Consider the following 25,491-nt stretch of genomic DNA (forward strand, 5'->3'; position numbering starts at 1 on the left):
TTTAAGGCAGAGAAAAGCAGCAAATCTTCACATTTAAGAGAGAATATTTTGCATTTTTTGCATGATAAATGATTAATCGAATATAAAAATTGTCGATATGCTAATAGATTGTTGCAGCTCTAACTATGAACGTTATCAAAAATATTAAATTCACAATCACTTAAGACAGAGAAAAGCAGCAAAATCCTCAAATTGAAGAAGCTAAAACCAGAGAATATTTGATTAACGATTTAAACGATTAATTGATTATCAAAATTGTTGCAGATTCTTTTTCTGTCAGTCGACTTATCGTTACAGCTCTAAGAATAACCATCACAGGTTTTCAGATGACTTGTTTTATCCTTCAAACAGTCCAACACACAAAAAATATTTAATTTAAAAAAGAGAAAAGCAACAAATCCTCACATTTAAGAAGCTGGAACCAGAGAATATTTGTCATTTTTTGTATGATAAACAATTAATCAAATATCAAAACTGTCGATATACTAATAGATTGCTGCAGCTCTAAATATGAACATTACCAAATATATGAAATTCACGATCATTTAAAGCAGCAAATCCTCACATTTAATAAGCTAAAATCAGAGAATATTTGGCTTTTTTTTGTTTGATTAACGACTTAAATGATTAATCGATTATCAAAATTGTTGCCGATTCATTTTCTATCAATCGACCAATCAGTACAGCTCTTAAAATGACCATAATCACAAGTTTTCAGTTTACTTGTTTTGTCCTTCAAACAGTCCAAAGCACAAAAAAATATTTTATTTATAATTATTTAAAACAGAGAAAACAACCCATCCTCACGTTTAAGAAGCTGGAACCAGAGAAAGATTGTCGTTTTTTTTTTGCATGATAAACAATTAATTGAATATTAAAATGGTTGCCGATTCATTTTTAGTCGATATACTAATAGAAATATTAAATTTACAATAATTTATAACAGAGAAAAGTAGAAAATCCTCACGTTTAAGAAGCTAAAATGAGAGAATATTTGACATTTTTTGCTTGATAACCAACTTAAAGGATTAATCGATTAACAAAATTGCTGTCAATTAATTTATTTGTCAGTTGACAAATCAATTAAACAACTAATTGTTTCAGAATTGATTCACAGATACATGAATGGAGCAGAAATCGGTGATGCATTCAGAATGGGATGTGAGCTATTAATTATGCATATAGGAGCTGCAGTGATGGATATATAAATGCACCATTTGATTTATTAATGATTTAAAGTGAACATGTGAAGTGTGCTGTCTGTACATGTGCTCCTCTAATATTAACCGGGGTCACGGGTTTGACCTTGTCGTTTCAGCCAAAGGTCATGGACGGTACTACTACCGATCACATCTCACTCTACTTCACTATGGGCTGAATAAATATGGCAGACAGAAAGAAAAGCAGAGGCAGAGGAAGAGAGAGAGAGAGAGAGAGAGAGAGAGAGAGGGAGAGAGAGAGAGGCCCGTGACTGGTAGATGTGTGGCCTGCTCAGAGGGGCATTGTTGGAGCTATGAGAGGACAATGCACTGCCCCCGCCCTGAATACTCGCCATACCAGCTGACCAGCCATTACCAACACTGCTGCTGCCCTGTTACAATCCCTGCTGCTCTCTCACACACACACACACACACACACACACACACACATTTCATCCCACCCAGTCTCAATCATAAGTTTATTCGTACAAGGCAAACTCTGCGTCTAACAGAGGACAGAGCGGAGAGGAACCAGGTGGGAGGCCAGCGGCGCCTCACAAAAGGCTTAAGTCAAGGCATGCATGGGCACACATGTTGTCTCGCCTCTATGTGTGTGTGTGTGTGTGTGTGTGTGTGTGCGTGTGTTCACGTGTGTGTGATTTACAGCAAGTTAAGTTTAGCCACTAGCACCTATCTGTTCCTCGGGTAATACTCCCCACAGCCACCCAGAGAGCACCGACGCACACGTCACACCTTCTTATTATTTCAGGATCCGCGACAAAAAAGTCCTGAAAGAGGAGGAGGGCGTAAACGGGAGACGGGAGTTTCATGTGTGAGAGAGGTCTTTGGTGCAAGAAGTATTCAGGCCATTTACTGAAGTAAAAGTAGCAGTACAGCGTTTAAAAACTACTAAATCACTAGTACAAGTCATGCATTTTAAATTTAAAGTAAAAGTGGAGAAGTAGCATCAGCAAAATGTACTTAAAGTGTCAAAAGTAAAAGTTAATTAGTCAATAAACAGACTAAGATTCAACATTTTTCATGTGTGAGAGGTCTTTGGTGCAAGAAGTATTCAGGCCATTTACTTAAGTAAAAGTAAAAATACAGCATTTAAAAACTACTTCATCGCTACTACAAGTCATGCATTTTAAATCTAAAATAAATGTGCAAAAGTAGCATCAGCAAAATGCAATGAAAGTGTCAAAAGTAAAATTTGATTAGTCTATAAACAGACTAAGATTTAACATTTTAAAGAAAATTATGATAAATTTATAAAATATAAAGATTAAACCAGTGGTTCCCGACCTTTTAGGCCTGTGACCTCTAACAAAAAGGGTCTAGTTTAGGCCTCTTGTGACATTTCAAATGTTTGGAGGCCCCAATATTTCAGAATAAAAGCACAGATTAGCGCTCCCATTAGTCATATCACGACCCCTCAGATTTATCTGGTGACCCTCTGGAGGGGCCCTGACCTCTAGATTGAGAGACTAAACTACCTTATAAAGTAGTTCAAACTAGCTCCACATCGACCAGCAACAGTATGCTTCTTGTACTTTGATGCATCTGTATTAATAATCTAATAATTGAATATATGTCCATATATAAGTGACATTTTTCAACAGTACCAGTACTTTTACTTTTGATACTTCGGTATAATTTTAAGCAGGACATTGAGCGCAGGATTCTTGTATTTTTAAATTGTTGTATTAGTACTTTTACTTAAGTAGAGGATATTAAAACTTGCTCCATCCATCACTGATAATGGGTAGCCACTTGCTGTCCAATAAAAAAAATAAAAATAATAATAACAACAACAACTTTATTTATATAGCAACAAAGAGCTTAACATAAAAACAGAAATAATAATAATAATAATAATAACTTTATTTATATAGCACTTATCAAAACAAAGTTACAAAGTGCTTCACATAATAATAATAATAATAATAATAATAATAATAATAATAGAAATAATAAATAATAATAATAATAACTTTATTTATATAGCACTTATCAAAACAAAGTTACAAAATGCAGCAATAACAAAATAAAAGTATTAAAAGAGCAACATATAAATTAAAATAGCAAAAATGAATAAATAAATAGATAAATAAATAAATAAAATAGAGTAAAAAATAGAATAAAAACTAGAATCAGGTGAAATCAGGGAAGACGGGGCAATAAAAGTTATTTAAAAGTCGTATTTCCTCTTGTAGTGGAGTAAAAAGTACAATATTTCCTTTGAGTAGAAGTATTGGCTAAAGTAACATAAAAAGGAAATACTCAAGTAAAGTACAAGTACTGATGGACAGTAACAGGTGTGCATACCTCTGTAGAGCTGTTATATTGTTATGCTGTGCGCGTGCGTGCTCAGAGAGAGAGAGAGAGAGAGGCGGGGGCTCGCGAGCACGCGCCTCCTCCTCCTCTCCTGTGACGGTGACGCGCGGCGCGCCCCCTTCAGCCCACTCGTGCTGCCTTGGTACTGTAACGTTAATCATATGATAGAGAGCCGCAGAATACCGACACACCGCACCGGGAGCAACACCAAGCGGTAACAGCAGCAGCCGAGCCGGGGCGGAGGACACACCAGTTGATGCGAGACTGCTAGACTAGTTCAAGTTAAAAAAGACCCCAAAAAAGGAACTTTATTAAACTCTGGAGAGAGTCAAACACACACACACACACACAGGGAGGGGAACCGTTGGAGAACCGTTGGAGAACCGTTGGAAGCAGCCGTTAACGTTAACTGTCGACTTAACGGCCGCTGAGATTTGAATTACTGACTACCAGAGAGCCGGTCAGAGGCTCAGGAAGCCCCCGGGGTTCGCATCGCTTGTTTGGGGCGTGACTGTGTGAATTTTCGCCTCAAGTTTTATCAACTTGTCCAGCTACCGTTAGGTCATTTTTCTATCGACGCTTGAAGCAGTCATGGTCGGGGAGACAGAGGTGAAGGAGAGACCCAAGTCCAACCCGGACTACCTGATGCAGCTGATGAACGACAGGAAGGTGATGAGCTCTCTGCCCAACTTCAGCGGCATCTTCACGCATCTGGAGCGGCTGCTGGATGAAGGTAACACTGCCTCTGTCTGGGGGGTTTTATCCCCCTATAGACAAGTTGACAGAGGATCTTTTACTTGGCTATAGACAAGTTAAATCTGATGGTTCATCATAACCGTTATGACCGTTATGACCGTTATTGACCGTTATATTGACTCATTTGAATTCCTCTCTGACTCCTGGGAAAAAACATGTTATCCCATCCAACATGATCATTTGTATTTATGTTGCTTTGCACTGAATCCCTCCTTAAAGCTGTGGTTGTAAATTCACAATAAAAGTGGGACTAGGTTAACTTAAGTCACATTTTTAATTTCTTGAGAGCAGCACACTAGGGCTGGGTATTGGCAAGAATCTGGCGATACAATATCACGATACAGTCCGTATCACGATAGGTATCATGGTAAGTATCACGATGCATATCACGATACAGGATTTACGATTCAATATATTGCGATACTGTAAGCCAGGCGATATATATTGCGATTTTGCACATGAAATAAAGTAATAGTATTGGCAAGAATCTGGCGGTACCATACGTATCGCGATACGTATCACGGTACGTATCACAAAACAGGAGTTACATTCAATATATTGCGATTTTGCAACTGAAATAAAGTATTGACAGAATTAATCTTTGCATTTAAACTACTAATTAAATTAATTTGACTCACTTTATTGAGTCACTAACTGCTTGAATTCTCCCATCCAACACTGAGAGATGCCAATGATAAATTGTATTTATGTTGCTTTGCACTGAATTCTTCCATAAAGGTGTGGTTTTTAATTCACAATAAAAGTGTGAATAGGTTACCTTAAGTCACACTATCACTATCACTATCACACTATCACGGTATAGGAGTTACATTAGATATATTGCGATTTTGCAAATGAAATTAAGTATTGACTGAGTTAATCTTTGCATTTAAACTATTAATTAAAAAGCAATACAGTGATTTTTGAGATTCAATACTGTATCTCAAAACATAATATCACAATTTTGACTCACTTTATTGAGTCACTAACTGCTTGAATTCCTTTCTCCCATCCAACACTGAAAGATGCCAATGATGAATTGTATTTATGTTGCTTTGCACTGAATTCCTCCGCTGTGGTTGTAAATCCACATGAAAGTGTAAATAGGTTACCTAAAGTCACATTTTTTTAATTTGCAGCACACTAGGGCTGTGTGTTGGCAAGAATCTGGCGATACCATATCATGATACAGTATGTATCATAGTAGGTATCGTGATACATATCGTGATACGTACTGTATGGTGATATGGTATTGCCAGATTCTTGCCAATACACAGCCCTAGTGTGCTGCTCATACATATATTCAATATATTGATATACTTTACATCTGTTTGCAAATTAAATAAATTATTGACTGAGTTAATCTTTGCATGTAAACTATTAATTTAAAATCAATACAGTGTCTTAGAGAATCAATACTGTGTCACAAAACATAATATTTTTCTAGATATTTTCTCACACCCCTATTATTGACTCACTTTGTTGAGTCATTAACTGCTTGAATTCCTCCCTTGCTCATAAGAAACATATGTCACCCCATCCCACACTGAAAGATGCAAGATGAATCTGGCGATACCATATCACGATACGTATCACGATATGTATCACAATACATATCACGATACAGGAGTTGCATTCAATATATTGCGATACTGTAAGCCAGGCGATATATATTGCGATTTTGCAAATTAAATAAAGTATTGACTGAGTTAATCTTTGCATTTAAACTATTAATAAATAAATTTGACTTTATTGAGTCACTAACTGCTTGAATTCCTCTCTCCCATCCAACACTGAAAGATGCCAATGATAAATTGTATTTATGTTGCTTCCCACTGAATTCCTCCATACAGCTGTGGTTCTCAATTCACAATAAAAGTGTAAATAGGTTACCTTAAGTCACATTTTTTAATTTGCAGCACACTAGGGCTGTGTATTGGCAAGAATCTGGCGATACCATGATACGTACCACGATGCGTATGACGATACGTATCACGATACAGGAGTTACGATTCAATATATTGCGATACTGTAAGCCATGCGATATATATTTTGCAAATGAAATAAAGTATTGACAGAATTAATCTTTGCATTTAAACTATACATTAAATTAATTTTACTCGCTTTATTGAGTCACTAACTGCTTGAATTCCTTTCTCCCATCCGACACTGAAAGATGCTAATGATAATTTGTATTTATGCTGCTTGGTTATAAATCCACAATAAAAGTGTGAATAAATTACTTTAAGTCACATTTTTTAATTTGTTGAGAGCAGCACACTAGGGTTGTGTATTGGCAAGAATCTGGCGATACAATACGTATCACGATACGGGAGTTACTATTCAATATATTGCAATACTGTAAGCCAGGCGATGATTTTTTTTCATAGTATAAAGAACATGCCACCAAATACATAGTTTACTTTTATCACATTTTTATCACAGTCCCTGTAACATCCAACATCATAGCACTATTTTGAGAGGGCGCATCTCTTTGCAAATTAAATAAATTATTGACTGAGTTAATCTTTGCATTGAAACTATTAATTAAAACTCAATACAGTGTTTTTGAGAATCAATACAGTATCACAAAACCGATTTCTTTCGATACACCCATAGACACTCATATTTTTGACTCACTTTATTGAGTCATTAACTGCTTGAATTCCTCCCTTGCTCATAGGAAACATATGTCACCCCATCCAGATCCAACACTGAAAGATGCTAATGATAACTTGTATTTATGATGCTTTCCATTGAATCCCTCCTTTCAGCTGTGGTTGTAAATTCACAATAAAAGTGTGAATAGGTTACCTTAAGTCACATTTTTAATTTGTGGGAGAGCAGCACACACACACACACACATAGAGGAGCAGTTGGTGATGGGAACAAACAGACAGTTGTTAGTCTTTCCCAGTGACCTAATGCGCAGGCTTATGTGAATGCTGCAGCCCATCCCTGAGCAGGAACGAAAGCATGTCGCTGTGTAAAATATCCGATTTGAGGCTGCTGTCTGCGCGACTAATCAATGCACTTCACTTGTTGATATTGCAAGCAGAAGAAATAACAAAAGAATGGCATCACATTGTTGTAAAAAAAAGTGCTTTAAAAGTGGCATTTTAGTTTTTTAATATGTCCCCTTTTGTTTTGCTATCAAGGCGTGTTGTTGCTACTGTTGTTGCACATCAGGATCACCGAGGTCCCGACTTCGTGCTCCCTGACAAGTCTCATGACGCAGCAAGGTTGTTCTCATACCAGACGACCTCTACAGCCTTGACAAATAGGTCAACTTCACATCTCTAGCCGTGTTCACGTCGAGGACTGACAGCCGAGCACATTCATCCCTCACCCACGATAATGTGACACCCTCGGTTAGAATGAAAGGCATTGTGCCGTGTTCATTTTAAGCCTGGCTGTGTCTTCTGCCTGAGTAATGTGGACAAGGGCACAACACCCCAAAAAAGTTTGTGCAGGGTAATAAGAAAGACTGGCAGTCACACATACTGGCAGGGTGCATGTTTGTGGCATATTTGGAAACACTGCGGTCTATATATATAAACCAATGGCAGGTTGAAGTGTTAAGATAAGGCCTGCTACAGCTCCCCCCCTTTATCTGTATCTCTCGTTCTCTTCTTCGACCCTCTTGTTCTTCTTTCACTTCTCATTTTCCTCCCCGTTTTAACTAAAGTGTGACAAAAGCCCTGCTTGGCTGTGCAGATTTGTTTGTGTATGTGTGTGTTCGTAATTGTCACTTTTGGCCCGCAACAGGTCAGAATGGGTTATTAGAGGATCATCATTGTCCCTGTAGCCGTGTCTGTAATTATAGCGTCCTACTGTTATTATGGTCAGACTTATCACTCTCAGAGCAGGGAGACATGCCTGTCAGCCTGCTTAGGTCAGATGATATTTGTGCCTCGAGGCAGTTATTCTGCCATGTGTGTGTGTGTGTGTGTGTGTGTGTGTGTGTGTGCGAGTTCAAGCCGGGTGTCTGTGTGTATGTGTTGCATATGTTTGTGTAGTGCAGTAGTCAGTTATTATTGTGCTAGCGTGTCATTACAAAGGCATCAGAGGCTTGCGTCGGTCATTGAGACAACACTAAACAAGCAGACAGACAGGCAGGCAAACATAGTCTTGTTGATATTGGTGCTTCTGCACCAAACTTAAGCCAAAAACTTGATCGTTTAAATCATTTTCAAGCTAACAATTGTGTGGTTGCAGCTTCTCCAGTGTAGGGATGCACCGTTCTGACTTTTTCAGTCCCGATACCGATAGCGATACCTGGGCTTTGGGTTTGAGTTTAATTAATAAGCTGCATGCCTCACTGTGTGGAAGTGACTGGGATCAGACTTTTATGTGTAAGGCAACATCAGGCTTGACTTAACTAACTTTGTAAAACAAATAAATACATAGATATTAATTCACTGAATTGTTATTTATTATTAAAATAATAAATTGTACACCAACAACTTGGTAAAAAATCTTCAAAATTAACAGGAATTACAATTCAGGTGTAAACTTTTTTAATGCAGCAACAAATTGGTCAAAACTTAAACAGGAATAAAAATTCCAGTACATAATGTATATAGTATATAAACATAGAAGTGAATTGAATAGATCGGCCCCATTGTCACCGATATCCGAGTCAGTATCAGTCTGATATCCGATCCGCTATCGGTGTCGTTGCATCATAATAAACTGAACATCTTTGAGTTTTGGATTGTTGGTCAGATTAAAAAAGATTGAAGAAGTCAACAAGGACTCTGGGAAAATGTGATTTTTTGGCATTTTATAGACCAGAAGCTATATTGATTAATCGAGAAATGGCTAGTTGCAGCAGCCTATTGCTTTGTAAAAATTTCAATAGCTTGTCTTGTTGTTGGATGACTGCCCTGTACTCGAACTTCATCAACCCCGGTGGGTAGAGTAAGTCACTGTGACCCCCGCTGACATGTATGTTTTCCTTGTGTTATTTACAGAGTGTAGGGGGATAAGCAGTGTGTGTGTGTGTGTGCGCGCTAAAACACTGTTGGAGAAAAAAATAGAAAGAGAGAAATTGTCAGTAATAGACTAGGCCTGATTGCAAAGCATTCAGTGGTTAGATTCTACATTGTGGTGCAGAATGCTTGTGACTGTCTCCCTGCCTCCCTGTCTGTCTGACTGTCTGTCTGTCACACGTAAAGCCTCCTGTAATTCTGGTGACCGTGAGTCATCGTCTTAAGAAAACCGACGGCCTGAAGAAACGTGACACTTGTGGTTTGCTCATTGACACTTTTCACGGATGTCCTCAGTTAATTTTACTCAACTTGACACCTCTTTCTGTCTCCCAGAGATCGGCCGGGTACGCAAGGACATGTACAACGACACGGTGAACGGAGGCATGTTCAACGGGCGGGACATGGAGGAGCTCCCCGAAGGCATCGGCCCCGTGGCTCAGCTGCAGGAGAAGCTCTACGTGCCCGTCAAAGAGTACCCCGACGTGAGTGGACAAATCCACGACCTTTGACCTTTTCGGAAGAGTTTCTGTTTACTTTAACAGGTCACTTTATCTCCTCTTAGTAACAGAGGGGCTGCCAGAGGGGTCAGTGAGGCTTTTAATCACAGCTTTACATTTTATCTAAAAGCTGATTTCATTCTGAGATCATCTCTGCTCACACCCAATGATGTAATCTAGACTTAAATAGATCAATATTGAACCCTGACTGGTGTTTCCAATAAGGTAAAAATTAATCATTTACAGTCATATTTTAAGATTTGTTAACTCAAAAGGGCTCACAAGACATGAGTTTACACCATAAATATTTATAAGAGCATAAAAAAGGTGGATTAAGTCCCCGAATATCAATTCAAGTGCACGGCAGCGAAGAGACCAGCACACCGCTGCTGCTCCCGCCAAGTACAGTTAAGCGCTTCAATATGAGTTGCGTTGATCCAGATTGAATGGCTCACATGATTTTCTCCACGCATCAGCTCGCCAATCACTGAATACAATGACAGGCTGTCCTCACTCACATGACAGGAGGCTAACAGGACACACACACACACTGGAAAACGGTTGAGATCAAGGTTAAATTTAGAGAGCAGTTCCTCTATCTGGATTCGTGTGTGTGTGTGTTGGTGAGAGTCTGGGGTCACTATCGTAGAGGGCTGGAGCGAATATGTTGCAACCAAAGTGAACATTAGGTTAAACTTCAGTGGAGTTAAAAAAAGTAGGAAGAGGCTGGACAAATGTTATGAGAGACAAATGTTAAAGACCGAGGGATAGTGGCAAAAACACACACACACACACACAGAGGGGCAGCTGTCTAGTTAATCACTCAGTCTTAGTGACAGATAAGGTTAAGAGAACTGCGCTGTCCTGTTATGCCACCAGCACCAGCCAGCACCCATATAATGAGCTATTTTTGTCTCTCTTAGTAACACATCACAGATGCACACTCGCAGCACATGCAAATACACACACATTGTGAAAAGACAGACTGTGATGTCTCTCTTCCTTCGGGCCTTTTTTTATCATCAATGTGTTGTTGTTTTTTTTGCTCTTTCGTGTAGTTTAACTTTGTAGGGAGGATCCTGGGCCCACGCGGACTGACGGCCAAACAGCTGGAGGCAGAGACCGGCTGCAAGATTATGGTGCGAGGAAAGGGCTCCATGAGAGACAAGAAGAAGGTATGCACACCGAGAGACACTCACAAAAACACACATGCTTTCATTGTGCAATACAAATTCTTTCTTTTCTTGCTGAGAGTTAGAAAAAAAAATGTTTACCATTGATGCTAAATATGAAGCTACGATTAGCTTAGCTTAGCATAAAGACTGGGAACAGGCGCAAACTGCTAGCCTGGCTCTGTCCGAACTAGTGGGCAACATCCAGGTCTGAAAAGTGAAGCTAATGCAGAAGTGCCTTAAATTTGCATTCTTTCTAACAGCCAGCAGGGGGCGACTCCTCTGGTTGCAAAAAGAAGTCTGATTGTATAGAAGTCTATGAGAAAATGAGTCTACTTCTCACTTGATTTATTACCTCAGTAAACATTGTAAACATGAGTTTATGGTCTCAATCACTAGTTTCAAGTCTTCTTCAATACAGCATGATGTTCATTTAGTCAATTATGGTCCCATTTAGAGTCAAATAGACCATAAAGCAGGGGATGCTTTAGGGCGTGGCTACCTTGTGAATGACAGGACGCTACCACGGCATTGTCCGGTCTGGGAGTTGTCAGCGTTTTCGTCTTAGAACTTTAACCCCTTCACAGTGTGTTTTAAATTAATTATAACATTTTTGGTCACCTAAACATGCCTTATTCAGCATCATAGCTTATTCAAAGTCATAGTATAGTATGTCTTAAAAAAGACAATCCTCAAAGTCTTGTCTTAACCGCAAGGTTAAAGAAATAATCCCACACATAACACCCATAACAGTTTTTGTGTAGATATAAACAAACGCGTTATATTATCAGTGAGCTTTAGAGTTAATAGTACGCAGATTTTATTAGCTCCAGACAGAGCCAGGCTAGTTGTTTCATCTTGTTTCCAGCCTTTATGCTAAACTAAGCTAAGCTAACTCTGCCTGTAGGTTCATATCTACTGTAAAGACATCATAGTGTCAATCTTTTCGGCTGATATACATGGAGCACGAACACGGTGTGACACGTCTGCCACGCGGCTAGTCTTTTTTTTTGTGTGTGGTTATGCGGCCCCAACGGGTTAAATTGACATAAAACTGTGTAAAAAAACAAGTGCAATCTGTTTAAAAAATTATTAAAATAAATACCTCATTGTAGGCAGACGCACTGTGACGCAGCAGAGCAACCTTGTGGGTGTTTTTACATACATTTTACATGATCCTGTAGTTAAAACGATCCAGTTAATTAATTCAGTACCAGTTTATCTAGTCTACACATCTAAATCGTGCATAACCAACTGCATTATAATTGGCAAAACTCAATATGCACACAGTGAAGCTGACGGAGTCTGTGTAGCAGGTAAAAAAAAACGCACCGCCCCGCCTATGTGATGCGTGCCCCATGTTTTTCAGCTTTAACTATAAGCGTATTTCACACAATTTCATACGATTCCTTTAAACAGATTATTTACTTTGCCGAACATCTAGTCAGCCACTGTTTCCCATTCATTTTAGCACTTTCTAAAAAGTCAACTTGTGGAAACTTTAGTTAAGACAGTTCCTCCGTCACGCTGAATATTGTGTCTACTTTCATTACTGTCAAAGTCACATTCTCGATGTGCTTAAAATCAATCTCATTTTGAGATGCAATACCACTCAGCGATAACAAAACAATAAAAACGAGGACATGATGTTCAGATGCGATTGAGAGGACTTTCAGCAGACATGAATGGAAACCGGTAGCCGCCTGCGGGCTGAGACAGATGCAATCAGAAACGTAAAATAATTAGGATTTGCTTTGGAAAAGTGATGTGGAGTCTACGTGACTGTTTTAACTCGTGGTCCTTTATACACAAAAAACATTTTTTTGCAAAGCATTTGACAGAATAAAAGATAAATAGATAGATAGAGAGATAGACAGATAGATTTGTCTGGGCTATCAATCTATCTATCTATCTATCTATCTATCTATCCGAGCCTTCTCTCAAAATGAGTTTTTGGTCGTCAGTTTTTCTGTCCTGGTGTTCGGTCCATCTGTTCCCCCTTCCTCTCCCCTGGTGTCTGCTGTTGGACGGAGTCGGCTCAAGCTTTCCAAACGGCAGGTGGAGCAAGTCCAGCATTCCTCCCCCTCCTCTCTCTCTCTCTCTTTTTCTCTCTCTCTCTCTCTCTCTCTCTCTCTAGAACATTCCCTACCCCGTACGCCCCTCAGAGATAGAGAGAGACACACACAGAGACAGAGAGGAAGGAAAACAGAGACACAGTGGGAGGCAACGGGGGAGAAGAGAGAAAGATGTTGACTTTTGGTGTTTTTCAAAATGATACATCTCACTTGACAAAACATCCACAGAGGATACAAGTTCCCAGCACGCAATACTGAGAGAGAAGACTTCACAATTTTCAGTTTTAACTGGGTCTGCAACTAACAGCCATTTTCATTAGAAGAAGACTTATTGATTAACTGATAGTTCCGGCTATAAAATGTAAAGCTGTACTGAAAGGAATGGCTCGACATTTTGAAGAAATACATGTGTTTGCTTTCTTGTCGAGAGTTAGATGAGAAGATCGATATTCTGTCTGTTCAATATGAAGCTGCAACCAGGAAGAGATGCTTAGCTTAGGTTAGCTTAGCATAAAGACTGGAAACAAGGGGAAACAGCTGGCCTGGATAGGAAGTCACTGTGCCAAGCCAAGAAACAGTTCCAGCACATAAAGGCGAGGTTATGCTCAAACAGAAGTAGTTAATTCGACGTGTTGTCCGACCACGATGGAAATGAAAAGTGTGTGCGTCGCCATCTTGTTTTTTTGCAACCAGAAATGACACGAAAGGGTGGAGCTAAGTATAACCAAACGCTGAATAAGACGTTTTCAGGCGACCAAAAATGTTAGAATTAACTTTCATGAACTGAAAATACACTGTGAAAGGGTTAAAGACGAAAACACAGACCGGATAACGCAGTGGAAGCAACCTGTCAATCACAAGGTAGCCACGCCCTAAAGCATCCCCTGCTTTATGGTCTATTTGACTCTAAATGGGACCATAATTTACTAAATGAACATCATGTTTTATTGAAGAAGACTTGAAACTAGCGATTGAGACCATAAACTCATGTTTACAATGTTTACTGAGGTAATAAATCAAGTGAGAAGTAGGCTCATTTTCTCATAGACTTCTATACAATCAGACTTCTTTTTGCAACCAGAGGCGTCGCCCCTTGCGGAAGTGGTTTCGATCTTCTCATTTAACTCTCAGCAAGATAGTGCATAATGTCTAACTTTTCCTTTAAGCACAGCAGTGCTTTTAGCTACATGCTAACGGCAGCAATGACAATGCTGACATACTTATGTTTGCGGGTAATGTTTAACATGGAAACCATCTTACTCTAGTGAGTTAGCATGCTTACGTTTACTAATTAGCACTAAACACAAAGTACAGCTGAGGCTGATGCCATTCGTTTTGCAGGTATTTAATCATAAATGAAAGTTTGACCTGATGATGGTGTTAGGGGAAAAGTTCAGGATCACCAGAGTTATGACAATTCATGCTCTGGCAACCATAAACAAAATTTCATGACAATCCATTAAAAATTTGCTGGGTTATTTCAGTCCGGACTGAAGCGGTGGAATGACCGACCAACCCACTGACCGACATCCTAGAGCCCCTAGGGTTATCACGTCTAAAAATAATAACTAATGCCTCTCACAAGTTCCTAGACACCAAACAGACGTTCTTCAAATTACTTAATTCGTCTGATGAACTTGAAAAAAATATATTACAATAATCTGCAACAGAGAAAAGAAGCTAATCCAGCTTGTGTTTGGTATTTTTTAGAACTACTTGAAACACAAAGTTATCCAAAACAGACATTTAAGAGTAACCACGTGCACCTGTTTTGTTTTATGAACCAGCAACAGGGGCAATATTTGGTACTTTATGTACTAAACGATTATTCAGTCATACATCAGACCAGCAATACGACATCCATACTAGGCTCTCATCACCACGCCCCCTTTTGAGGGAAAACAATCCCGTGTCCCTCATAGACGGTAACGGAGGGAACAGAAGAAGTTGAAACATGTCTCCAAACTACTTTAAACAAACCGGTAATAGTAATAACGCTATGCTGAAGAGTTGCTGTGTAGTTGGTTGCACCAACAATAAATCCAAAAATGCTGATTTGTTCCCCTGCCGTGTCCTAAAAAAGGTATAATAGAGGGGCTTTATGGCTCCAAGCTATAGTCCAGACCAGCATGGCGTCATCTCCGAGGCTGCGCTCCCTTCAGGGGGAAAGAAACTCACCGTCACAGGAGAGAAAATGACAAAAAGCTGTTGTGTAGTGGGATAACCAAGGCTTCCACACTGAGATTTGAGGCACTTAAGATCCATTAATATTCACTGTCAGTGTGGTAAATCACTAAATGATGCTGGCATGACTAGCTAACGTCAGGATGAGTGGGAGGCTGCTGCAGTAATAGAGTCATACATTAACATTATAGCAGCATCAGACTGTCGTCTCCAACTCAATCTCAGCCTATAGATCAAACAGTTGGCTGTTAACATGTTGGTTATTTACAGACAACACTTAGCCTAACGGGATTCAATCAAATATGTAGAGATGTCTGGATAAGCAATATCCGGCCACTGTGTTGGACGGGGGAAGACTGGAGGGACATGAAGGCGATCAACCTTCATTTATTAAGCTATCGCCAACACTCAGGTTCAGGCAAGGTCACAAAACAATTATTAGACATGTCTATAAAACAAACGTTTGTATAACAAGAGATGAATGTATACGAACTTGTCAGAATTACAATCCAAACATGTCAAATTGCATTGACGTCTATGGGATCTTTGGTTTTCTATCCCCCAAAAGGGGGCGCGGCCTTGACTTTTTTACAAACTATCCGCATGTGCTGGTCGGATGTATAAATGCTATTATTGTTATTGAATCAACACCACAATATCTATGAATTGACTAATCTATTGAGGACTAAATTTGATAAAGTATCATTGAGAGATTAAGATAAAAACAATCATGTGATTTGGGGAGTGCCTTCAATAAAATGCAACACCAAACTTGTGTAACCAGCGAAGAGCAACTTGGTTTATTTCATGAGTTTGATAGCGCTTCTTCCAAAGCCACGACCTTGAGCCTTGAGCGTGTTTGTGTGCGTAGTTTGAGGTCGATCCAAAAAACCGAGCCAAGCTAGAAGAAAAGTGAAATCCTGTTCCCTCTGTGCCAGTAAGCGGACCGAGCCTGTGCGCTGCATACAAACGGAGCTTTTTTTACAATGTGTTTCAGGAGGAGATGAACCGAGGGAAGCCCAACTGGGAGCACCTCAGCGAGGACCTCCACGTCCTCATCACGGTGGAGGACACACACAACCGGGCCAAGATCAAACTCCAGCGGGCCATCAACGAGGTCAAGAAACTTCTGGTGCCAGCTGTGAGTATCTGTCCGAACCCCCTTCGGCGTCAGATATTATGGTCTGGATGGAGAGAACTGTGTGTGACTGGATGAGAGTTCACTGTGTTGGTATGCATGGAAGGGGGAAGGGGATTGTCAGTCCAAAAAACTGTGTGTTTGTGTCTTTTTTTTGTGTGTGTCTCTGTGTGTATGAGAGTGTATGTGTAAGGGGTTAGGGTAATTAGGGAACACGCATAAAGGGGTTTCCATGGTAACCCCGGGTTGTTTGAAAGGCTGAGGGAATGAATGGAGAGTCTGTTCACTTGTTCTCCCCACTCCATCACTCCTTTCACTCGTTCACAACTCACTTCATTCCCAACTACTGGCTACAGTATTCCTTTTTCTCCCTGTTTTTTTTTTGTTGTCCACACAAGAGGACATTTTGATTGCACTCCTCAACATTTCTCACATTCTCCGGCCCACCTACATCTCCCCCCCTCCTACGGACACACATGCACACATAAACCTGCACAAACGCAGCGACAAATAAGAAACACATATAGACACAAACATCCCGTTTGACACAAAAGCACATATTTTGAAAATCACAAGCCTCCTTCCTTTTTTTTCCCCTCTGCATTATTTACAACAATAGAAACAGACTGAAAAGACCAGCAGGGGGATTTCTATTGCAGCAATCAGCCGTCACTTCCACTCCAGTCACAGCACGGTATCAGCCAACCTTAGAAGTTAAAGGATGTAAGACGTGTCTATAGGCAATCAGGAGCTGAACACCTGTTAATCTCTGTTTGTGAACGTGTGTGTGTGTGAGGGTAAGGTTAATGATATGTGTTAGTTTAACCCAGGCGACCTTGCTTTCCGACTGTAAATCAGTCGAGCTTTTCACCGAGCTGTAACCGGAGCTCGGAAGTTAAATATGTCCTGCGTGTGTTGGAGTGTGTATACAAAGTCTGGTAATGTTATTATTAGGGGTGTGAATCTTTCGGTATCTCACCATTCGATTCAAAATCCATTCTCGATTCAGTACAAAGGAGTGCTAATTTAAGGATGTACTCAAGTCTGCTATGCGCTAATAAAGGCGGTGTGGCAAATTGTTAGGGCTGTCCTTAGTTGACTAACACTTTTTTATCGTCTAATTGATTAGTTGATTTAATCGACAGATCTGTGAAGTTTCTCCATGAAGAGTCACACAAAAGCACCACTTCAAATCTTGTATTTTTCAGAGATGTGCGCAAAGTTCCTTGGAAATGCGTCATTCAGCATGAAAAAAAGTATAAAAAACAACTAAAGAACTCTTAGTTGGCTAAGACCAAAACGACCGATTAGTCGACTAATCGATGTTGCATGAAAGCAAAGTAAAGTGTGTATAAAATTATGGAGTTTTATATTTGAAAAAGTTATATCAACTGACCGCAACTAAAGGTCTTTACACACCATGACGGATAAACAGCAGAAAATGCAAAATGGTTGGTTGATGCCTTTATTCACGGTGCGAAAGCGCAGAAAAATCAACCTTAATGTCACTTTTTCGCCGCTTAATATTCACCTTCTGTGTGAAAGTACTCATGACAAAAACAGTTCTTAAAAAAAGGCCTTTAGACTAAAATTAACTTTTATTCATGCTAAACTTTCACAGATAAACACCTTTTACTAAAAGTTTTTAGTATTTCTCAATTCTCAGTGACTGCAAGAATAATAAATGCTGCCTGTTGTATGAATAAAATTAGTAGGCTTAGGTTAGCTGCCTTTTTATTTATCACAAACTAGCCAATTTCAAAGTACATTGTAAACAGAATAACACTGTAAAACTGGTATTTTTCAGCAAATCACAGAGTAAGGCATGGCACTAGAGCTGCAACGATTAATCCATTAGTTGTCAACTATTAAATTAATCGCCAACTATTTTCGTAATTGATTAATCGGTTTGAGTAATTTTTTTAATTCTCTGATTCCAGCTTCTTAAATGTGAATATTTTCTGGATTCTTTACTCTTCTATGACAGTCAACTGAATATCTTTGAGTTGTGGACAAAACAAGACATTTGAGGATGTCATCTTGGGCTTTGGGAAACACTGATTGACATTTTTCACCATTTTCTGATATTTTATAGACCAAACAACTAATCAATTGATCGAGAAAGACATTAATCAACAATGAAAGTATCATTAGTTACAGCCCTTACTGACACAACTTTAACTTAGTGTGTAGGATTACTGTCCATCAGTAGCAATATATATACCTAAAAAAGTTTTCAAAAATCGATTTTTGAAACAAAACACAGACTTTTTTCCCCTCGCATCATAATTAGTTTCAGTTCACACTGTAACATTTGCTGACTTTTTGAACCAGAATCCCACAAAAGTTAATTCATCCACTTGTCAGATGGCTGAATGGCGAGCTTCCTCCTCGCTAACTAAGCTGATTGTGCTGCTCTGCTCTGGTGTAGGCCGAGGGGGAGGACAACCTGAAGAAAATGCAGTTGATGGAGCTGGCCATTCTCAATGGGACCTACAGAGACGCCAATGTCAAGACGCGTAAGGATGACATCATAGTTTGCATGTGGAGGAGGGTTGGTGGGTGACAGAGGAGGGGCCTTGGTACAGGAGTCCACTGTATATATGAACAATGCCTCTGTTTCTCCTGTTAAATAGACTGTTTGTCTTCTTCCCTGTCTATTGTACGTGTGCTCGCGTGTGGGTGTGCGCATACTTGCGTTGTCGTATGTTCGTGTGCCGCACAGCCACCGCCGGCTTCCCTCTAGGCACACCTCAGGGGACTCGGATCATCACAGGCCCGACGCAAGTCCTGCCTCCCTCCATGCGCAACCAAGCCCCCGTCAACACGCCGACCCTCATGCCTCTGATTCGACAGATCCAGAGCTCCGCCCTCATGCAGGGAGGCAATCCGCACCCGGCGCTGGTGCAGCAAGGGCCCGAATCTGGAATCATCTACACGCCCTACGAGTATCCCTACACACTCACGCCCTCCATATTGGAATACCCGATTGACTCAACTGGAGTATTAGGTATTTGGACATCAAACGTTCATCGCTTCTTACAGAGTCAATGGATGTATTATGAGAACTGGATACTGGACTCCAATGAAGTTGCTCACCAATCGCATACGTCGAAAAACCTTAGTCTCTCCGTCCCCGACCGTTTGTCCCGTAGACGATCGTGTACAAAAACATCGCATTTCTAGACTCTAAGAAAGCAATATACAGACATTAAACCTTCATGGTCTAAAAATTCATAATACAAAGAGTCATAATTGGCCTTGTTTACAGTTTTATAGACATTTCATAATGGAAGTTTATGGGGAAAACGCTTTTTTGCGCCACAGTTAAGCTCTGCACTTGAACCAGGCATCTATGGAGGTGTGTTCAGACAGAAAACAAAGCAATTTTCATCCATTACTAACTGTTAGCTCGCCAGGCTACAGCCACACATTGGCTTTTCTTGTTTATTTATTTCACTTTATAAATGATTTCTTTTATAAGAGAGACCTGGCTAACATGGCAGTATAGAGTAGTTAACACAACACACACATATTTTACAAAAGAATTATCACAAAATCATATCACCACAAGAATATCATGGCCAAAAGATTTCCCGATAACGACATTATCGCGATATCTATAGAAAATTTGAAAAAATAATAATAATGCTATCAGTGAAAGTCATCTTTAACTTTGTTTATTGTGCGTTTTGTCTCTTTTTTTGGCAAATTAATTACACTCAAAATACAAGTGTAAGGAAGTGGAGAGAGAGTCCGTAACCATAACATCGTATTCACAGAAGTGCAGCCTGTGGCGAGCTGCCATGCAATCTCTATGAAAGGCTGCAGCGGCTCAGCAAGCTGCGTCCGTCTGATTCTGCGGCGAAGTACAGCCACACTAAAAGTTGGGAAAAGTTGAACTTTTAGTGGCAAAGTGTGGCCAGAGAATACCCGCAGCCAATCAGTAAACAGATCATGTGACTCCTGTGACATGTTGACCTATGTTACAAAGAATTTCTTCCCGCCTGAAACACATGTACACGCCTCCCCGCTGCAGAAAAATGTAATTAGATATGAGAGAAGAAGTGTGTATTTGTACTTGCAAAACATGACATGCATGGATGAACAAAACTGAGAAATTCTTTTAAAGGTGCAGTGTGTAACATTTTGGAGGATCTATTAGCAGAAATGGAATATAACATTCATAATGTTGATTCAAACATGATTCAGTTTTCATTAGTGTATAATCACCTGACACTAAGAAGCGTTGTGTTTTTGTTAGCTTAGAATGAGGCGTTTATATCTACATATGGAGCGGGTCCTCTTCACAGAATCCACCATGTTGCTGCACGGTGTTTCTACAGTAGCCCAGAATGGACAAACCAGACACTGGCTCTAGAGAGAGCCTTTCATGTTTTTACGTTACCTGAAGGCCACCGTAATTCTCCGACACGCTTGTAAAACTGTGGTAACGTGAGCCGCAGAGTGCTAAACCATGGTACCGCCAGCCGCCGTCTGACTTCCGTTGCTCCTAAAGTAGTGTTATTATGGTAAGCAGCGGGGTACTCGGTTTGTTGCAATCTGCAACCACACCAACAGATGTCGCCAAATCCTACACACTGTACCTATAAAGCCAAACCCGAGCAAAGTCCGAAGCTTTACGCGTTTTAACGGCCTGAACGCAACCAAAAAATCTGATATTTTCTGTTATTGTTGGGTTAGGAAACTCGCGGCCGCAGGATGCAGTACCACGGTTTGCCACTGGGGGCATATTGGTAGTCCAATCCAGCTCTTGTAATACATCCAGAACACATATAGATAAATGCTGAAGCTAATTGTTGGGCTAACAGTCCCTTCTTCCTGTGTTTTTGCAGGTATGGCTTTCCCAACCAAAGGCTAAGCGATAGCAACCCTTCCTAGCACACACACGGACTGGCTTGCAGAGACCCCCCCTCCCATCCTTTTCCCCTACATACTTGTCCCACAGAGCAAACACTCAAAGTTTGCTCATACTTTAGGATGACAGATTCCTCGACAGTCATTCTGTAGTCAAGTGTCTATTCCTGTTAATTTCCTCTTTGTATTAGCAGACTAGTGTTGTGGTGTGACAGCTACTTAACTCTTTTTAATAGTTCAGCTTCCGCTTGTAATTTTAACACATTTTTAGTGAACCCATAGATATTTTAGTGCCGCTGTTTGTGATTTAATATATGTCATTTTTAATCACAGAGCTATAGAGTGACTTTGCTTATCTACTAGTGAAGCTTAGTGAGACATTAGTGGTTTGGATTAATATTTTCTTTAGAGAACAGAAGACCACAAAACAACAAGAATTCTGTCTCTTTGATGTTTTTATTTTTATTTTTTCACCCTCAGCCTTTTGATGAACACTTTGTAAATTCCCGGTTTCACTGATGTTGGTGCCATGGGTGGACTGTTTGATGTCTTTCTGATGAGTAACCTTCTGTGTTCTGTTTTGGCGATGTCAATGGCTGTTAGCAGGTGCCATGACCACTAAGGTACGACGCCACGACAAGAGAATCCATCCTTACCAAAGGGTAGTGACCCCAGACAGAGGTTAGTTAGCTCACCAGCCACTTTATGTGTATGTATGTGTGTGTGTTTTTAGTGTGCGTGCATGCAGACCAGTGGACCAATTTCAGTTTACAAGTACGGCATGCCTTTATAAAATAAATGAGTGTATCAGGCGAAAGGGTCACACGCTGAAGCAGCTTCGGTGTAAAAATGTGAAACGGTATTTGTTGAAATAAGTGAGCAGATTGGAAGGAACCATTGTGAGGGGTGACAGCTGCAGCGGTTATCTTTGCTCGCCTGGTAGATAAAACTGGACGGCTTGCAGGCCGGGACCCTCTCAATTAGAATGGATCGCTCCGTTCATGTGACTCGGTTCCTTGTGACTCTGGATTCGGAGTCCTCTCTCAGAAACTTTTGTTGTTTTTATCTCCTCACTACTACTTTTTTGACCCTGTGGGAAGGTTTATTTATACCCAAATTCATTCCAGTAGATTTCCACAAATGTTTTTTTTTTTATTATTATTATTATTATATTATTAATTAAATCCTGTGTTGTGCCCAATGACTATATGACACTTAAAAGTAACAGTGATTGTCTTTTTATCTGAAGGTCATTCAATTCAACATGATCTTTGGTTCTTTACTACTAAAACACAGCGTGTGATAACTACTGAAGTCTGTGTTACAAGCTCTTTTGTATGAAAATACTGTTGTTTGTGGTCTTATCAGTCGCCCACTGGACTTTATCATTGGGGCTGTTTACATCTTTCATATATTTCCTAGCCAGAGTGGTGCTGTTACCATGTATTTAGCTGCAAAATAAATTTGTATATAGGGATTTTAAGTGCTTATATTGAAGCTTATGGAACAAGATCGCTTTGGAAATACTTGTAGTTTTTTTTTTTGTTTTTTTTTAGTTTGTAAATTTTTATTTTTACGATATGCTTTTTATAGATGAAGTGTCTCCATGTAAACTTCAAAATATTCAAGGTGTGTAGCTACTACTGTTTTAGTCACCGCGAGAGGTGGCAATGAAGGCAGTGTTTTTTGCTCTGTCTATTTAAGATGAGGTGACCTTTCTCGATTCACAGGCCTCGTGACTGTTTTATGCAATAGAAATGGACTAGCTAGCTACAATATATGTGTGTGAGTGTATGTGTGCGTGCGTGTGTGTGTGAGCGGTGGTGCTCTTGTTGTACACGATGGACAAAAAACACTAAAAGGCAATAAAGATGACTATTGAAAAAAACATCTCTAAAGAAAACCAAAGCCTCTAAATTCTTGTAGTTAGTCTGTCTATTGTTAAATTGTTCCCTCTAAAAATCACCATCTTTTAACCTCTCATTGCTATCTCTTATGGTGCCTCTTTGCTTACTGTAGTTTCATTAGGTGCTCTTCTAATACTCCATAGCACAATAGATCAAACCATAATCAATAATCACAACTGTTAATCATCCAGATCTTGTGCCCGCTGCTAAACAATAGCTCTACTTGTCAGTAAGCGAAAGTATTTCTGAGGCCCAGACACTTTTCTTTGGACATTAAAGGTCACTCTCTCACCCACATGAAACCATGCTGTCTCCCTCTCCTGTCCATGGTTTCACTGTCTTGTCTGTGCTAGACGTAGCCCAGCTAGCATGAGTAGTATCACTATAGCAGCGGTCACACGACAGGAGGGGCATCTCCTAAAGCTTAACACCTTCATGAGCCAAACGAGAGCATCGCTAACCGGCCATTCCTTGTGTCACCACCCGGTGGTTGATGTGAGTCCTTCTGAATGGTTATGCGGGGCTCATGAAGGTGTTCTTAATGTAGCGCCCCTCATGCTGTGCGACTGCCGTAGATCTGCCTTGTTGTCATCCTGACGCCACTAGCTGACACTAATCTCTCTTCTATCTTTTTTTCTTTTTATGTCCCCTTTTATGTGCCCTTTTTGTTTCCTTTCCACGTCTGTCCGTCTCTGTCTGTCTAACTCTAGCTGCCACGGCAACTAACCCATGACCCCTTGACCTTCTGACCTTTCCGCCCACTGATGACCCACCCATCTCTGCCCGCTGGCGTGCTCATTGGCCCACGGCCCCCGTCACTCCCCCAGCTCAGCCAACCAGACCAGCACATTGGGAACAACCCGGCTGCTTCTGTCTAACCGGCCAACCAGACGACAGCGATCACGGGGAATAAACCTCAGGACCCCGCCCACCACCAAGTCCTAACCTAAACTTTTACCAAACGTGCCTTCCTTCCAAAAAAAGTCCAAAGCCAGTCTGAGAATGTTTCATAACAAAACCCCCCCAATCTGTTGATGCCATGCATAACCAGTAGACTTTACTGGTGAAGGGCTCCTAAACCGATCCCTGGTTGTGCCAAACTGTCCCTCTGAGCTGCCCTCAGCCCATGTGATGCAATAATAATGACTCTATTAATAACATGGTAACTGTACTGATATTTATGGTACTTATCCAGCACAGAAACCCTCCATAAAACACTAAAACTAAAAGAGATATGTTGATATTTTGAAGCATATTTCCTCATCGGGCACCTCTTAATCAAAGTGATAGTTTGGGTGTTTTGAAGTGGGGTTGTATGAGGTACGCCTCGAGGTTGGAGAAGCAGACAATTGTACCGGCACCAGGAGCAAAGCAATACAGTGCTGTGGACGGGGATGGCAGAAAAACATGTTTTAGACACCCAACAGAAAGGCCCACCTAAAAAGATCGATATCAGTTTAAGTTTACGCTATATTTAGAGTATTTTCGCTGCTTTATCTCGCCGTCAGACAGACCTTTCCTTCTCCTTTCCGACGGGGAACTGAAAGTGAAACTTATCTATGCTCTCTCCAAACTTTCCGTTCAGTTCGCTGTCTGGAAATATTCTAAATATAGCGTACACTTCAACGGATATCAAATTTTTTTAGGGGGCTGAAATATGTTTTTCTGCCGTCCCCGTCCACAGCAGTATATTGCTTTGCTCCGGTGTCGGTACTCCTGTTTGTTTCTCCAAGCTTTGGGCGTGCCGACCGTCATCTACTGTAGGTAATACACCTACTGTGGATAAGTACCTCAAACAACCCCACTTCAAAACACTTGAACTATCACTTTACCTTTTCTACACGCTCTTCAAAGGGGGTTGCTTCTATTCTGGTCCGACATACATTAATTAATTTACACGTCATAATTGGTGTTAATATATTAACGCGCTTTCCCTTGAAATGTAACACCAATAGAGCTGCAGGAATGAGTCCTTTTTTGCACTTCCGGTTCCCTCGTCTCAAAGTCACTGTTTTTTTTTGTAGAGTTGTTCCGATACCAGTATCGGAAATGTGTCCGATACTGCCCAAAATTCGGGATTGGGTATCGTTGAGTACGCCAGCCTATGCACCGATCCGATGCCTAATTTATTAACCCAGGAAAAAATCAACTTCTTTAATCGGAAATCAATTCTTCTTCGCCGCTCCAAAACAGTAGCCCTCACTGTGCTGTCTCCTGGGATGTATCATGGCTGCCACTGGCAACTACTGTTTTAGAGCAGCGAAGAAGAACTGATTGCAGGTAGTTTATCACAGCTGTTAAAGGCAGCGTTTGACGATGTTCTCCAGTAGACACTATTTGTTTTATTGGTTGAA

General features: G+C 40.3%; 1 protein-coding gene across 5 annotated transcripts; it reads left to right on the plus strand.

The window, feature by feature from the left end:
* Positions 1 to 3,697: 3,697 nt before the first annotated feature.
* qki2 (QKI, KH domain containing, RNA binding 2) lies at positions 3,698 to 24,534 on the plus strand. Of its 5 annotated transcripts, none has more exons than XM_037755752.1 (9): positions 3,698 to 4,269; positions 9,620 to 9,768; positions 10,842 to 10,958; positions 16,212 to 16,355; positions 18,784 to 18,871; positions 19,078 to 19,362; positions 21,185 to 21,208; positions 21,834 to 21,911; positions 23,848 to 24,534. In XM_037755752.1, exons 1-9 carry the CDS (start codon positions 4,128 to 4,130, stop codon positions 23,868 to 23,870), a joined length of 1,050 nt encoding a protein of 349 aa, XP_037611680.1. In that variant the 5' UTR covers positions 3,698 to 4,127; the 3' UTR covers positions 23,871 to 24,534. The 5 variants fall into 5 exon arrangements, with proteins under 5 accessions (XP_037611680.1, XP_037611681.1, XP_037611682.1 ...); XM_037755753.1 differs by having other exon boundaries at positions 21,837 to 21,911; XM_037755754.1 differs by lacking the exon at positions 21,185 to 21,208.
* The last annotated feature ends 957 nt before the right edge of the window (positions 24,535 to 25,491 follow it).

Source organism: Sebastes umbrosus, chromosome 20, assembly GCF_015220745.1.
Source record: "Sebastes umbrosus isolate fSebUmb1 chromosome 20, fSebUmb1.pri, whole genome shotgun sequence".
Lineage (NCBI taxonomy): Eukaryota > Metazoa > Chordata > Actinopteri > Perciformes > Sebastidae > Sebastes > Sebastes umbrosus.

Excerpts from the sequence above, each read along its gene's own strand:
- qki2 (XM_037755752.1), top strand. The coding sequence starts at position 4,128 with ATGGTCGGGGAGACAGAGGTGAAGGAGAGACCCAAGTCCAACCCGGAC. Across the intron at positions 21,209-21,833 it reads TTCTTCCTGTGTTTTTGCAG|CAGGTGCCATGACCACTAAG; the intron begins GTATGGCTTTCC and ends AATGGCTGTTAG. Across the intron at positions 21,912-23,847 it reads GGTAGTGACCCCAGACAGAG|CTGCCACGGCAACTAACCCA; the intron begins GTTAGTTAGCTC and ends GTCTAACTCTAG.